This window comes from Pyxicephalus adspersus, chromosome 6 (genome assembly GCF_032062135.1).
Source record: "Pyxicephalus adspersus chromosome 6, UCB_Pads_2.0, whole genome shotgun sequence".
Lineage (NCBI taxonomy): Eukaryota > Metazoa > Chordata > Amphibia > Anura > Pyxicephalidae > Pyxicephalus > Pyxicephalus adspersus.
In genome coordinates this window covers 50,668,659-50,684,892 of record NC_092863.1, presented here as the reverse complement: position 1 = coordinate 50,684,892, position 16,234 = coordinate 50,668,659, and the positions used below count along the sequence as shown (strand labels likewise).

Genomic DNA, 16,234 nt, shown 5'->3' with positions numbered 1-16,234 from the left:
AAGTACTTAGGACAGCCAAACTCATTTTTTGAATATCTCAAACTTCTAAAAAGTCTGCTTAGATGTAGGTGTAAAGAATAGTATTTTTGTTTTTCTATTAAAGCCTAAATACCCTAAATACTATTCACTGTAAATAGTACCACTTAGTCCATGTAGACACGTGAGATGATTATTGCTGGAGACAAATAGTTGTGCTAGTTTCAGGTGAGAATCTGACATATGTACAGCAGTCACGCAATATTTATAGATCTGTCCGGACAGATCATTGAATGCCCAAAGAGGTATGACTGCTATACAAGTCAAGGGAGGAGAGCTCAGTGGGGTGCTACTTGCTCGTTCTTCCTCCTCCCCTCTCCATAAAACAGAACGAATGTGTGTGTACAGGGCTTGTTTGTACATCTGTCATTGGAAATGATCATGAAAGATCTGGCTTTATCTTTCAGTATCATTCATTGTATCACAAATTTTATTAACAATGTGTGTCTTTATCAGCTTGGATATTGTGGGCTTTCAACCATTCTTAAGATGGGACATAGTGATTTAGGTGCCTTGACGGATCTTGTAATTCAATGTGCCCAATGGAGTTAAATAACCACACAGCCTAAACCCAAATTAAACCAAATCCACTAAAATTAATATATTTTAGATTGTGAGAGAAGACGTTAAGTGATCATGGAAAGTAAACAAAAGCTCCTTGTAAATTAGGTAAAGAACAAACGGGGCACAACTAGTCTACAATTGCAGCCATTTTTGTCTAAAGTTCTTTTTTTCTCCAGCCAGTCTAGGGAAGATTTTTAACTGAACTTAAATTATAACGTGTACTGATTATTATCTGTCCTAGCTGAGTACCCTAGGAGCCGTTTCTGTTTTGATGAGAGAAATAAAGTATATGTTGTATTTGTTTATCATGTGTGATTTTGTTTGTCTTTTATCCATTTCAGCTGTCACCATCCACAATTACATTGTGCTTCCATACCATAATTCTTCCTCTGTGTATAGTAATGACTCTGCCTTTTCTAACTTGTCTGCAACTGTAGGTGAGGACTATGTATGTATATATATATTATCAGTGTGCATGCTACCTTTCTAGATGTTTAAAATATGATCTTTTGCTTTTTTAAGTAATATTGTTGTAATTTAGGTATTCAAAGCATACGTATTCTTGTAATATTATGTATAATGTTTCCTTTAATTTATTATTTTATATCTTGGTATAATTACTAAAATACAAGTTGTTTCTAATGGAAAAATACAGGATGTCACTTTCATTTTTTTATCCCACTGCTAGGTCTGTTATCCTTTAAAACTCAGTATATCAGGTTATCTTACAGATCTTCCATGTAAAAATAAACCAGAAGTTCTTTCTTCTATTGAACAGGCTTTTTTGCCCCCAGGGTTCTTTGGAATATATATTAGAATCAGTAACTGGCTAATCCTTGCAACATGAACCTGTAATAATGTATATTTTACTATTACAACACTGTATTCATGGCAAAAAAATTAATTGACTGTTAAGTTTCCTATCGCCAACACATACACAGTTTGGTCTGTCTCTAAAAAAGTGTGCTGTTGGTTCATAAAATATGGAAGTGTTCTCATAGAGGACAGGGGTTCTGTTTTTATTTATTTTCCATGCACATCACCCTTTAGGCAAACATTTCTCTAATTAAAATGTTTTATGTTTATAGTGCTTTAGAGATCAGTGCTCTGATATATGTAGCCATAGATGTGCTAGATTCATTATAGAATTACAGAAGTCATCAACATGAAGGACAGTTCTCTCAAAATCTTGGTTCAGGAGCCCATGAAGTGAAATCCTTGTAATAATAAACAGTATTTCAAGTGAATTGCGTTTTAGTAAGTGGCTATATGTAATGTGAGCTGCAGAAGGATTTTTTTTTTGGAGCAGATCAGTCAAAATAGCCTCTGATTGTCACTTATGATATCCAATACATCCATTCTCCATGACTCTACAGCTATTGAAAAGCAATGGACTCACCAGATAGTTTTTAACATTATGATAATTTGTCAGTCTTAAATAATAATAAAAAAGGAATTTCGGAACTATGCAATTATATTCCCAAAAATGAAATGTTAGAGGAATAAAATTTTAAAGCAGTAGTCCTAAAAGTGTCAGACACAGTGATGAGGGGAGAGTTTAGATAGGGAGGGTTGTATCAGCAACTAGTAGTGCTAGGTAGACAGGTGGCTTGTTTACATTTGTACAGGTACGTGCAGAAACAGGGTGGTACAGAGGGGACCTGTCCGCTTTGGGCTCCAAGTGCACACATCACCCCCAAGTTCCCCCAGAGAACTTAGTCTATTACAATGACAGTGCCTGCCACTTCCATCCTCTCCATTGCCAGAGCTAAATCCATGGGCAGCACCAACTTCAACTAGGTCCTAATAAGGTACCAGGACAAAACTATTTTTGTATGTGGCTATGAGCAGTAGTAACAGCAGAGATATCAAAGAAGATTCAGTGTTAAAATCGTCATAGAACACCAGTGGGGGGAACTGTATTTGTCTTGTTTTTCTATGGTAGAAATAAAGCCAACATCTTGTACACTGTATATGTACCAATGTTTCCATTTACATTATGTTTTTCATTCACTTTTCCTTATATTAGTCAAGAGATCTTTCATGACTCACATCACATGTATTAGAAAAGCACTACTGTTACGGACATGCCTGATTGGAACCTATTGCAAAAATGCTTACCATACTTAATGATAAATCCAGCTCCAATAAATACACCTCCTTAAAATTTCAAAGGGTTAAACTAGTTAAACAGGAATATTCTTCTCTTGTGGGGAAGCCTATACACACTATTTTTTGATTTTTACTAATACTTATTGGCAGATCAAATCACAAGTATAAAGTCTGTAGTCAGCCAATAACTCTCTATTTAAAGGGAAAGTTTAGTCTTTTCAAAAAGACAAATAAGTACATCAGCTTGTAGTCACCAGTTTTCAATGATTTGAAAACCTTGTTTCCAAACAAATTGTGTATATTTTGACATTCACAAAACTAAAAAATATAGAAATTGATTTGTTTGAATGTCAGAAATGTATCTCCATATTATCCCTGCCTGCATAGTCTGCTTTTCCAGTCCTTTATGTGAGATTTAACGGATATCTTTGCTTATTGTTTGTTTAAGTTACACACATTAGATGACAACTAGTCTACTATTTTTTTAGATGACACGCTAGGTTGACTTTCCAGATAAAGATGGTTATTAAACTATTTCTCTGAAATAAAGAACCTATGACTCCACAATCTTAATTTAGAACTGAATAAATTAATGTACTCCTGACTAATTCAAGCTAGAATCAAGTTAAATTAATATACTGGTTTCTATGGAGTAAAAAATCCCTGTTGAGAGCACTACCATGCATAACCTTACATAGCCTGCTATAAACCTGCATTAACACAACATCTAATATTAATAGCGGGACACCATGCTAACAGCTAACAAGTGAAGACACTTATGATCAAAGGTGATGAAACCCAGGCTGGTATTTCTTAGCCAGGATGTCTGCACATGCTGCTTAAAGTCATTCTAACATAGCAATGTAGAAAATGGGTGCCTCAATCAGACACAGTGCAGCTTTCCCTTCATCCATATGGTAATCATCAAAGGATGAAATATAAACCAAAGATGTATGTTAATTAGCTTCATATAGTTTAATGTGCTGCTAAGTTTATATAATTAAAATATGTAATTCAGTTTTGAGACATTTGTTGTTCCTTCCTGATAATTGCAAATTTATAACAATCCTGAACCTATTTTCTGGGAATATGCTTAACGTGGGTATTTTATCATCTTTAAAGTAAATGCAGTTGTTTATGAGATGAACCAATATTTAATGTAACTAGTAGCAGTATTATTTCAAGATTCTGCTAAAAGCTGGTTATCACTCATTTGCTTTTGGAGGACACTGAAAGCAACATCTATACTTCATGTTTAAGGCACTATTTTACATGAGAGACTCACTGTCTGACAGCAATTTATAGCAGTGTCCTGGGATCAAGAATACTGCAAAGATTTAACTCACCACCCACTGGATAGGTAAGTATAATCTTTATTCATTTACAGCAGAGGTAAGCAAACTCCGGCCTTTAGGCCAGATACGGCCTAGCCAGTATTCCCGTCCAGCTTAACGCCCCCCTAGTTATTTATTGTTGGATCCGGCCTAATTGAATTTCAAAGTTCCCGCAAAGTAACCCCAAATATAATACGTAAAGAGCAGAAGTAACGCGCAGCTACCAGTCTCTGGAAGGTTGACCTTGAACGTTGCGTCTTCAACCCCGAGTGGACTGACGAATTATTCTTCATCCAGCGCAGCAAAAAAGCCATGTGTTTAGTGTGCAACGACACCAACAGCACTTTCAAGCGGTCAGATCTCAAGGGACATTTCGATGCCAAGCCCACACACACGTACAGAGACTATACTACGAATGAGTGGAAGACTGAGGCTGCTCGCTTGCAGTCACCGTTGGAAAAAACCTTTCCTTGGACACCTTGTTTGTTCTGGCCTAGTGTGCCTTCTTGACCTTCTGAAATGGCCTAGAAGTCCAAAAAGTTTGCTGACCCCTGATTTACAGGGACATTCTACTGTCACCCCTTCTGGCCAATGACCTAAAACATAATCAATTTAACTCTAATCCTGATATTTACAGATAAACTAAGTCTGATTTTAAAATAACTAAACGATTTAAATAATCCTTTGTGCAGTTCAATGAAACCAATATGAGATTAGCTACAAAAAAAAGATAAGGTTTTATTTTAAAACTAAAGACTGCAGGGTTAAAATTGCCGACTATAGACATTTCAGACTTAGGATCACAGTAGGTTTTTGGCTCCTCTTGTTGTTTCAGCTCTTCTATGGCCAAATTAGGCTTGTTGCACAAGCACCTCCAAGAGTTCACTATCACTGGTAGTGTCAAACTTTCACTCTGTAAACTGTCCCACTTACTTTAAAGACTCAGCACTGTAAAAATAACTGAATAATATGTACTTTTCCCTTCCAGCACTTCTTGTCTCCGTAATATTAGTAATAATGCCCGTCACAATGCGAGTGGAAAAAAGGAAGACAACAGCAGTAAATATTTACCACCAAGAGGCTTGGAAACTTTTTTCTCTAACACAATACCTTAAGTTTATGGCAAATGTGTCAATTAACATCAAAATAGGCAACAGGGGATGGTTATATCATGTAGGAAGATGTTGCTTGTGAGACCGGGCAGGAAAAATGAATGTTAGTATAAGCAGCGAAAACATATGGGTTAACTATCAGTGGATGCTCCCGCATTCAAGGCCCAATTATTGTCAGGTTATGTCTAAAAAGGCTGGTTGTGTGTGGAAATCATTGTATTTTAGCTTGTGTAGCAGGAGTTATTCTAACTATGCACTTGAATTGTACATCTCATATGTAGCCGTTTCATATAATGAAAATTGCAAAATGTTTGAAAACCTCATTATACTGATAGTAATGGCTGCATTTTAGCATTGATTCCATGTGAATGGAGAGCAATGGAGCATAACTACTCATTACAGCACCACATGAACAAAGAAGAAATTATTTTTGTGCACCACATGAACAAAGAAGAAATTATTTTTGAGGTCTATTTCGGGATTCTCCGAAATAGACCTCAAAAAGACATTGAAAATGTCTTTTTGAGGTCTATTTCGGAGAATCCCGAAAAGTTGAGATATGGTCAGAAGATATGTTCATTTCCACTGAACAAAACTCATCATGGAAAATTGAACTAGACAGCATGCGTCTTCATTCTGTCAGTTTGTTATGCTGGCAAGAAAGAACAAAGTCAAATGCACATGGATGTAATATTCATTTGTTAAGTGAGCAAGCCAATGGCCAAGAATGAAGCTTTCCTGGACGTAATTGTACACAAACATGTACGGGTTTACTTGATGTCTGAATTCATGGTGTATAAACACCAAAATTAACACTTTGATGGCGTTATTTTTAATGAAGTTCTTACTTCTAAGGTGAAAAAGGAAATGTATGATAAATCAGTGTAGTTTAGTCCTCAAGTACCCCCAACATGTCATGTATCTTCGTACAAAAGAAAAGATATCCTAAAACCTGAACCTGGGGTGCTTGAGGATTAGAGTTAAGAAATGCTGGGATAAATTATTGTATTTAAAAGCTCATATAAAAGTGTCTTGTCAATCAAAAAGTATGAATAATATGGATATAATGAAATAATTGAGAAGAAAAACTAAATTCACATCTTGTTTGGCAGCATTGTAAGCTTGTCACTTCCTGCTTTGTTCTAGTTTAGTTTTAAGCTAAACTTCATGCAATCAGCTAGATATGCACATTAAATTCATATGAGAACTGTATTATCCACCAAAGGGTTTGTATTTCTGTCCATCATGTCACAGGATTTACATAGTAGAATTGTACTACTTCTTATTTCTCTGTTGCAGTTTAAATTTTACTTACAGCCCCCCCCCCCCACCTTGTGAATGGAGAGTGTATGGAGAAGCACAACAATTATTTATGATACTTGTGCTGCTCTACAATCTCCTTTAGCAAGGCATTTTGAACTGTAGGCACTCGAGAGGCTCCTTGTATTGTTTCTCCCTCTCTGAACTTTCCTGTAAGGACTGTGTACAGTGAACTATAGGGTATCAAGTCAAAAATAGGAATATAAATTTACACTTAACTAAAAATAGTTTGCATTTTATATCTGTCTGACCTGGAACAAGCATACAGGCAGTCAATTCTAAAAGTTTGAACTTTTGTCTAACATATTTGTTTAATGGGTAAACTGACCCATTACATACATACAGGACCCTGCATCCTTGATAACAAGTTGCTAGTGGCAGGTCCATGCCTTTATTCTCTTTTTACACTCTTAGGTTCATTTTAACATCTGCATTTTAGACTGTGGTTTTTGTAACAAAGGGTTAAGGGTATATAAAATTTGCAATCCCAACCAATTCAATTGCAGCCTTAAAGTGTATCTGAAAATATTATATGTATTTATATGTAGCCATTTCATATAATAAAAATCTTTGGATAGAGTGCAGAGGGATTAGAACTTCTAAACCTGTGCACTTGCAGGATGGAAGGGTTACCAAGCCATATTTGTCCTGATGGCCATCGTTCCCAGGTCTGCAAATGTGGGAAAACTTAAAATTTTGAGTTGAAGGTGGGGCAAAAAAATGTGTCCAGATATGGAGGATCTCCTTTACGAAATATGTCCTTCTACTTCCTGTTGTGTCTTGACACATGAATTCATGGGTGTCTTATAAGTGGACCACAGAGAGCAGAAAAAAGCAAGACACACTTTAATGCTGAAAAGAAGTTGGTTGGATTGCATACTTTATCCAAAACCATACAATTCTTTCACTATGTTAAATATAAAAAAGTCCATTGAACTTAATTCAATATGAACTAAATCTTCTGTAACAACTACTGCTAATTTATCTGTAGGGTCTCCCAAGGCTTCTCTAAATTTGTCCTGTTTAATCTCGGAAATAAATGTCTCAGTCGTCCTGTCTTTATGGTATGAGTCTAATTTATTGGTAAATAGCTTATCTACTAACTCAGCGGGAACTAATGCCAGAAATAATTGAACTGTTTGCATACAATTACACCAGTGTTCTGCATATGTCCCTTTCTCATTGTAATTTAAAAGTAATATAAATAATCAAGATATTTCACTGCTCTGTTTACAACGCTGTTATATATTATTCTAATAAATAAATGTGATGGCAATGGTTTATGTATCAAGACTTTTCAAGATTGATAAATGCAGGACTGTGCATAGGAAGTGTAAGAAAAGAAAACTTTTATGCACAAAGGTGAAATAGAAATGTTGAAACTTTCTTAAAGCAGAAAGTGCAGATTTACAGGGAATCTACATACAGGAATAGATTTAGGCTCTTTTAGGTCTTGTAACCCACGGTCTCACTTCTGAGGTCCATAACTTTTTTTATGGGTTTCTTCTAAATTCTTCCCACCATAGCTTTCACTTAACAACATATACCATCCTTCTGTTATTTGGTGCCCCCCACCATAGCTTTTGATATGCTACTCTCCCTACTGCTTCTCTACCGGGCTTTTATTTTCTTCACTATAGCTTTTGCTATGGAACTCTCATCACTTTAGCACTGAGGCACCTGTATGTGCAACTCATCATCACTTTCAATATGCACCGTCCTCATCACCTCTATTGGAGCCCTTACTGGGAGCTGCCCACAATACTTTAATGTTATTCTCCTCACTCATTCCTTACTTAGGCCTCATCTGAGTGTTCTCCATTGTGGCTTTCACTAAACTCTTGTTCTCACCTCTTCTCTGTGCTTCTTCACTATGCTGGATGTTTTCTACTCCTCACTCGGGGCCTCCGGTAAATGTTTTGTACAATGGTTTTCTGTACATTGTGTTTCTTAGAGCTTCCCCATTGAGACCTTTTGAGACAGCTTCTCACAAAGGCTATTTCTACATTGTATTCCTAACCAGCTTACTTACATATAGCACTCCACTGTTCCTTCAAGACCATTTTGTGGAAGCTTACATCTCATTGTGACACATTTTGGGTACCAGCCCTGCTTTTAAATCAAACTAGTCAACTTTATGCACTTCCATGGGGTCAGCTACTTAATTCAGACAAAGTTAGTCATACTACAATGGTAAGAGCAATAATTATTAAACATGTTCCCTCAACTGCTTTCATTTACTTAATGGGGTTTTTTAGGTTATTATAGACCAGAGAATACATACCTGCTGATATAGTTGAACAGTGGGGGAAAATTTTATTGGCATGAATTTTGTATCAGGAATATGTAAGGGCACTAATAAATCATAGCTTGGATGGCAGGTTTTAGTCAGAGCACCATCTATACATATTTTATTTGTTTTCATTACCTTTCTCTGTATGTTTACAGAAGCAATAATACAGAAGAATGTTAGTATAGGTGCAAGCCTGTAGAAAGAAAACCTTAGAAAACAGGACCACCATTATTTTTGTAGTCTGGTCATGCATCTTTTATTCAATAAAAGGAAATAGTTCCTAGAGAGCAATGCATTCAGAGTGCACTAGAGAGCAATGCATTCTGAACAAATGTATAAATCTATACCTTTTTGAGTAAAGTCTAACATACTTGATGTACCTGTATTTATAAAGTGACATATTGCACAGACCTTTACAAAGTCCATATTCATACCATTAACCGTTTTACAAAGGAGCTCACAATTTTTTATCCCTAACATATTCATATATCAATAATACTTTAAGGCCAATATTTGAGGGGAAGCCAATTAACCTTACTCCACTTTTTTGAGATGTGGGAGGAAACCATAAAGAACACATATAATGCATGAAGAAGTTATATATACTTCTAAACAGTAAATGTGGGTTTGAATTATTATGTGAACTATGGGAAGGCAACAGATAATCATATTTGCTCTACAAAATGGGTGTGATGTCATATTTTTTATTTATAATATTTCTTATCATTCTTTAAATACACATAGAATGTCAGTTTGGTTGGGCAAGTAAATGTGTTAGTATAGATAAAGCTTTTATTTCTTGCTTTATATTTAGTTTGTGGAAACATCACTCATAGATTCACAGCACCATGGCTGTACCGTTCATTGTTTTCCCTATAAATTCAAAATAGAAAAATATAATAGCTATTATAATATACACTGTTGTATACAATATGCATATTTGTTTAATAATGTACTCTTTCAAAGTAGAAGTCCTGTCATCAACACCACCTTGGAGCCTCCAAAGTACTTAGTTTCTGCTTTATCTCTTAGAGGCAGATTGCTTTTTTAAGTTTTTTTTTAGAATATATATATATATATATATATATATATATATATATATATATATATATATATCGTGTTTCCCCGAAAATAAGACACTGTCTTATATTTTACACACGCAGGATCAGATATCTGGAGCTGTCTCGGTGAGTACTTTTTTAATTTACCGGTATGTATGCTTTTATTTTCTTTTTCTCCTAGGTCTTATTTTCGGGGTAGGTCTTATATTAGGGCAGGTTTACAAAATAGTGCCAGGTCTTACTTTTGGGGTAGGTCTTATTTTCAGGGAAACACGGTATATATATATATATATATATATATATATAGTGGGAAAGGTAGCTTAGCTTCAAATTGCACTTGCTGCAGAGAGGTATCTCAGGCTCGGGGTGCTCTGCCCACATTTATTTATAAAGGTCTCCAAAACACAGCAAAAACAGGGTTCTACCTCCCAGGAGATCAATGTCATTCACAGAATAACCATGCAAAAAACACAACAGCAAAAAACACCTCATGGCTATCTGATACTCTCTTCAGAGTTTCCCCAAGACCTTCTTCCAGCTCTCGGGCTCCACACAGCCTTTCTGCCACACCTGGCAACTCCCCCCAGTATTAAAGACAGGTGCCTTTTTTATCCATGGCAAGGTGTAACTTTACTTTCTTTAAAAGTTTTTATTAACCTTGACCCTGTCTGTGAAATATACAATTAATAATTTTTTTTTTCAATCTATTCAATAGCTACAAAACATACTTGTTAGTCCTGCCAGTCAATCTCATAACTTTCTGTGCACTCTGAATATTGTTAAATTTCAAGCATAATCACCATCTCTGTCCAGTTCTGTGGACTTGAAAACACCAATTTATGTGTTTTCTAAATTAGATAATGGGGTGTTGTGTAGTCTGAAGTAACAATTCTTTTTCGCCACAGAGTCAGTACAGTGAGTGAGCTCTGTTACCTTAGGGCAGAAAGTTTGATACTGACCTTAAACAACTTAAAAAAAAAAAAAATTATCTCTGTGCCCATTAAATTGTGACCTAGCTTGACATTTGTACATAAGCATCTTGCTGTAAGAGAAGCAGAGACTATGGCAGTAGAAAGATGTACCTGTCAAACTCATATATTAAAAATCTAATATGATGAGGACGTTTTTATAAACACTAGCATATATATATATATATATATATTTATATATATTGGCAACAGATATATATATATATATATATATATATATATATATACTAACTCAGTTGCACTAATCCCAATTTCCTCAGGTAAAAAACAAAGTTTTGCTATATTGTAATCCCAAAGAGTAGAATTTTGCAATATAACAGCCTGATCTGCATATATTCTGCTTTAGATGAATACATCTCCATGCACGTAAAACCTTTTAGCACAAGTATGAAAATGCATCCTCTGCTCTCAGCCTGCCAGGAATTGATTTCAAAACAAGCTTGCGTTATTTGTGGCAGTTTTATATGATCAAATATACAGAAAACTGCTGTTCACATTTGGCAAATGGTTGTCTGATTAATATCTTTAAATTAAAAAGCTGACTACAAATTACTATGTGTGTGCCTTTTATAATGGTGGCTTAAAGATCGAAAAGCTATGTGATATAACAGTGCCAGACAGTTTTATGTCCGTTACTACAGAGTTGCTGTTTGTAATACATGTGTTTGCAGTGTAGATTGTACATTTTGTCTTTATTGTCAGTATCTATGTAGCCTGACAACCTATATCTCCTGACAACCTATATCCTCCCTTTGAATACTCCTATTAGTGTGTAGCAGATCTCTGGAAACTAAACTTGAATTTTTTTATTACATAGAGTCTAGTGTTTTTTTATATCAGCATGAACTTAAGAACCTTATGGCCTTTTTTGTGTTATGGCCAAGAGGTTTAAACAGTGGGAGAAGTGTTCTTTTTCCTCAAAAGCAACTTGTATTTTAGCCACAATTTTTCTAATGCATGTTCAAGGTAACACTTAACATAATGTATAAAAAATGAAGTTGTTAAATGAACTTGGGTATAAACTTTCAGAAAGAAAAAGTGTGCTTATTTTTTTTGCTGTAGGATTTTATATTTGATTTCCTATTGTTTTACCACTGTCATTACTCTTCAGATACTCCACTTCTGTCATTGACCTTATAGTGTATGCATTAAAGGTGATGCTAGCATGGCCAGATGGCGATTTTTTCCAACCGTGATTTTCTTATTTTAAAATGTCAGAGCATTCTCTTCTATGATTTATTCCAAGCAACTCAACTCATTGTAAATTTGTGTCGGAAATATTCTCCTTGTCCCCTACACCACACACAAATAATCATGTCACACACCCATGCACCTACACACAGAGGTTCTCTAGAATATGAACTAATATGGTCATATTATTGTCCATTATAGGAGGTCTTTTACTCACATGTCCTAGGCTTGCATTCATCTCAAGATTAATCGGTAGTTAGGTTGAATGGCCTCCCAAAACACAGACACACTACATTACAGTGAACATTGTCACAATGCACCAGCAGCACACATATGTGAACCATCTATGTGTTGTGGTGCATTACCTTAAGAAAAGCATAGCCATGCAGCTTTGGGGCATTGTGGGCCAAGGGAATATGTGATATATAATGTTAAACAATGCACATATTTTAAAGTAGTCTTACATTAGCTGTGCTCCTCCTGATATTTTGTTTCTCCAATGGGGTCCTGAGTCTAAACCCTGTGTAAGCTCCAACACTGAACATCACAGAGCTTGTACAGGTTATAGACTCAAAACCTCAGAAGGGGAAATGTTTAAAGCCTTTTTACCCTTCCTTATGTGAAACTGTCTGAGCATGTTGATGGGCTTTTCAGGCCTTGGCACTTCATAGTGATGTAAGGAAAGAAGATCATACACTCCTCATATACACCTGCATACACACACATACACTTGCATATAGCAGATATTTCCATGGGATGGACAAAGAAGAAGGGGAATGCAGTGACAGTGAATGTCAGCAGGTAGGGAGGTGACCAATCTGACATTATCATACACTGATTTAAATAAAATGAACCTTTGCAGTAGATTGTATTTTATTAGGTTCTCTTTCTGCTATTTGCCAAAAAATTTGAGAGCCTGACTTTGACTGTGAATGGGTCTTACCTACTAAAGATTATTACTTTTTTTATTTAAAAAAACATTATTTATATAGCACCAACATATTACGCATTGCTGTACATTAAATAGGGGTTGCAAATGACAGACAGATACAGACAGTGACACAGGAGGAGGAGAGGACCCTTCCCCGAAGAGCTTACAATTTAGGAGTTAGTCAATAAGATTCAGAAAATGTGACTTTAATGAAAATCATATGCAAATGTTCAGTAAATTGCATTGACTTGAAACTGGGCCAATCCAAAACTATAATTGTAGAGTTTAACAGGCTCACTTTAAAGTCTAGCTAAGTAAACAATATATATATAGCTTTAGAAAATCAAAATACAGTGATCTGGAATATATTGGTGATCTGAATATTTGTGGTCAGCCTATTGGTGAAACACAGCTCAAATTGTAACTACTACATGAAAAATAATTGTAACCACAATGGAATACTGTAATCTCATAGTATTCAAGAGCAACTAAATTTTCACTAGGTATTATTGCCATAATGTACAAATATGCACAGTGTGCCTTTTCATTATGTCATACTAACTGCTCATGACTTGTGGTGACTGATGATGTCATTTCTGTGCATGGGCAATCGATATTCGATATTCCAATACCTGACATCCGATAGATGCCCTCCAAAACATTTTCTCAATAGTTTTTACAACCATAATTAAATGTAATGTTTTTTAACTTAATGACAACCCTCTTGCAAATGTTTTTTTTTATCAATTTAACTTTAGTTTCACTGCAAGTTCTAGGTTTCTTTCACCAATATGCTGACCATAAATATCGAGGACCACTATCTTATGTTTTCATCTTGTTAAAAGTTGTTGTTAAAAGACTGGTTACACTAATGAAATTGCAAGTATTAGTAAACATATTGTTATTTAGTTTGTCATTAGGCTAAAAAGATAAAACACTGGTGCTAAAGTACAGATCACTTATGAAATTTACCCTTGAAGTATACAAACCACAGAAAGAAAAACAGGAAAGGGATATTACAAACCCTGAAGGTGCAGTATTTGCATTTATGGGACCAGAAAGAAAAACAAACGGATATTTGGCAAACAGATAAAGAAGTCAAATATGCATACATAATAATACAGTGCACATGTGGAGTCCTCTGCTGAACTTTCTGAAATCTAAATTTGTTAGTTATATTTTGGCTAAATATAAGATAATTGAAAATTATCTTGTTAAAGTAAATTACTCTTGTGTGCAGAATGTATGATCTAAGAGCTTACATTAGACGATGTGATTGACCTTGTATTTGGTGTGAAGTGAGAACAAAGAGATTTTTGTAATAAAATATTTTGTTTTTTCTCCAGATATTGTGGAAGGAACAGTCAATCATGGCATTGTTCTTAATGAGCAGAAAGGAGTTACCCTCCTATATTTTGGAAGTTCTAAAAACTCCTGCATTAGTGACCCAAGTTTGTGTGGACCAGAAGGTTAGTATCTAAACTAGTATATGCAGTGTGTTAATCCTAAACCATGCTGTGCCCCTAGAAACTCTTTCTATCTAGGAACACTCTCTATCCTTTAGTTTAGGACCATGTTACTCAAATTTTGATACTCAATTAGCCTGTACAGAAAGGAGAGATACTATAGGATGCTTCAGCTACACCATGTCTTAATCCTCCCCTCACTTCAGAGTTCTGTTTATGATTTCGTCCTACAAGTATTTAGGAATGAACAGACACAGCAAAGAGCAAACAAAGGAAAATACAAATGAATTACTATAGTGCTCCAGCATCCTATCCTACTACCATATTGACTAAACTAAATGTACTTTTTAGAATATACAGCCCCTAGGTATGTTTTAGAAGTAGAGACGAATGTACTGGTCCAAGAGTTTTAAGTTGAACCTGAATAAGATATCAGATATCTAGAGTAAGTCTTCTGTTATATTTTATCTTACTTTTCTAAATGTTTAAGCATTTCTTAGCAGTGGGAGACATTATGCTTCCTATTAATCCTATTTCCTATGTTTGTTTCCTACTAATCAGATACAAATAATAGACTATACAATCAGGGGTTGTAAATTTGGAAATCTCTCTTTATTTAAAGGTTTCTTATAATCACAGGACAGCTGCAGAATGGGGACATGGGGGAGTTCTGCTTCTCCACATGGAAACCTAGTTGGACATGTTGGTAATTTAGAAGATATTGTGTGAGAGAGAAAATAAAAGGCACTGGTTTGTTTTTACATAAATAAATACATTTTAAATAAATCGGTGAAATGAACAAGGTGTGTTGCCTATAGATTCATGAAATACTTGGTGTTGTTCTATTGTATTGCTTTGCATTGAGCTAACCCTCGATTGTTTTACCAGAGTTGGTGTTAGAATCTGGTAGCTGGTTTGTCTGGTATGATGAGCTCATATCTATCAAGATGGCATGAGGGCACAACAACAAAAGACAGAAATACAGATTTTCAGTTGCTCATTTTTATCTAGTTTACTGTTTTGCACATCAATGTATTTTTCAGTATTTATTTTAGATTTTATTGGTACCAACTGGACATTAGATAAAGTATAAGTAAAAGTAAAAAACAGCACTTTTAAAGGCCACTGGACAAAAATGAATTTACAGTGTATACCTTTTAAGCAACATTTACATTTTTTAAAAACTTTGGTGAATTTCCTGTTATATTCTTAGGCTTGTTATTTCTCTCAAAACTTCAGGTGTCACATTCTCCTTTTTTTGGAAGATTCAAGACCTGTCACCAAAAAAACAACTGAAACCAATTAACGAAAGTAACAACCAAGAATCTTTCCAAGATGATTCCCCGAAGAGCCGTCAGACACAGGCCTTTGGGAAAAAGGTTACTTCTCACGGTTTTGAAATCTACTCAGATGAGCGTGAAGGTTATGTTGAGGTTTACACACGTGAGGACTCCAAAGTTTGGAAAGCAAGAATAAAACCTCCAGGTAATGGAGACGGTGTCACACTTTTTTTTTCACACACAAGGACACTAGAAGACAGTTTTTTAAAACATTTTGGTTGGGCTAGAAAGGTTAAAGTCCCTTTCAGAGTCTCATTGCTCTCTGCGATCTGAGAGTAGCTATTGTGGCTAAAGTTTGAGATTATGTCTACAATTTTTTAAGTAATCACTAAAGCATAAGTAGAAAGGAAAGTCCCAATGGGGACACTTGTTTCAGCGACAACTGTCAAAGGTAGAATTTTCCTTCACTTGCAAGGGAGGTTTCTTGTTACCTTCTATTTTTTAAGGGGCACTCCTAAAAAGAAAGTGGGGATAATTTACAAATG

At 35.3% G+C, this 16,234-nt stretch overlaps 1 protein-coding gene across 4 annotated transcripts in view; it reads left to right on the top strand.

The window, feature by feature from the left end:
* Positions 1-16,234, top strand: part of ADGRD1 (adhesion G protein-coupled receptor D1) — a 312,771-nt gene that overhangs the window by 18,906 nt on the left and 277,631 nt on the right. For all 4 annotated transcript variants that reach the window (XR_011921431.1, XM_072415722.1, XM_072415721.1 and 1 more), the window contains exons 4-5: positions 14,290-14,412; positions 15,649-15,894. Coding sequence is in view for 3 of the 4 variants with exons in the window: in XM_072415722.1 (XP_072271823.1) it covers positions 14,290-14,412; positions 15,649-15,894 (369 nt within the window). In the remaining variant the exon portion in view is untranslated. The remainder of the gene's footprint in view (positions 1-14,289; positions 14,413-15,648; positions 15,895-16,234) is intronic.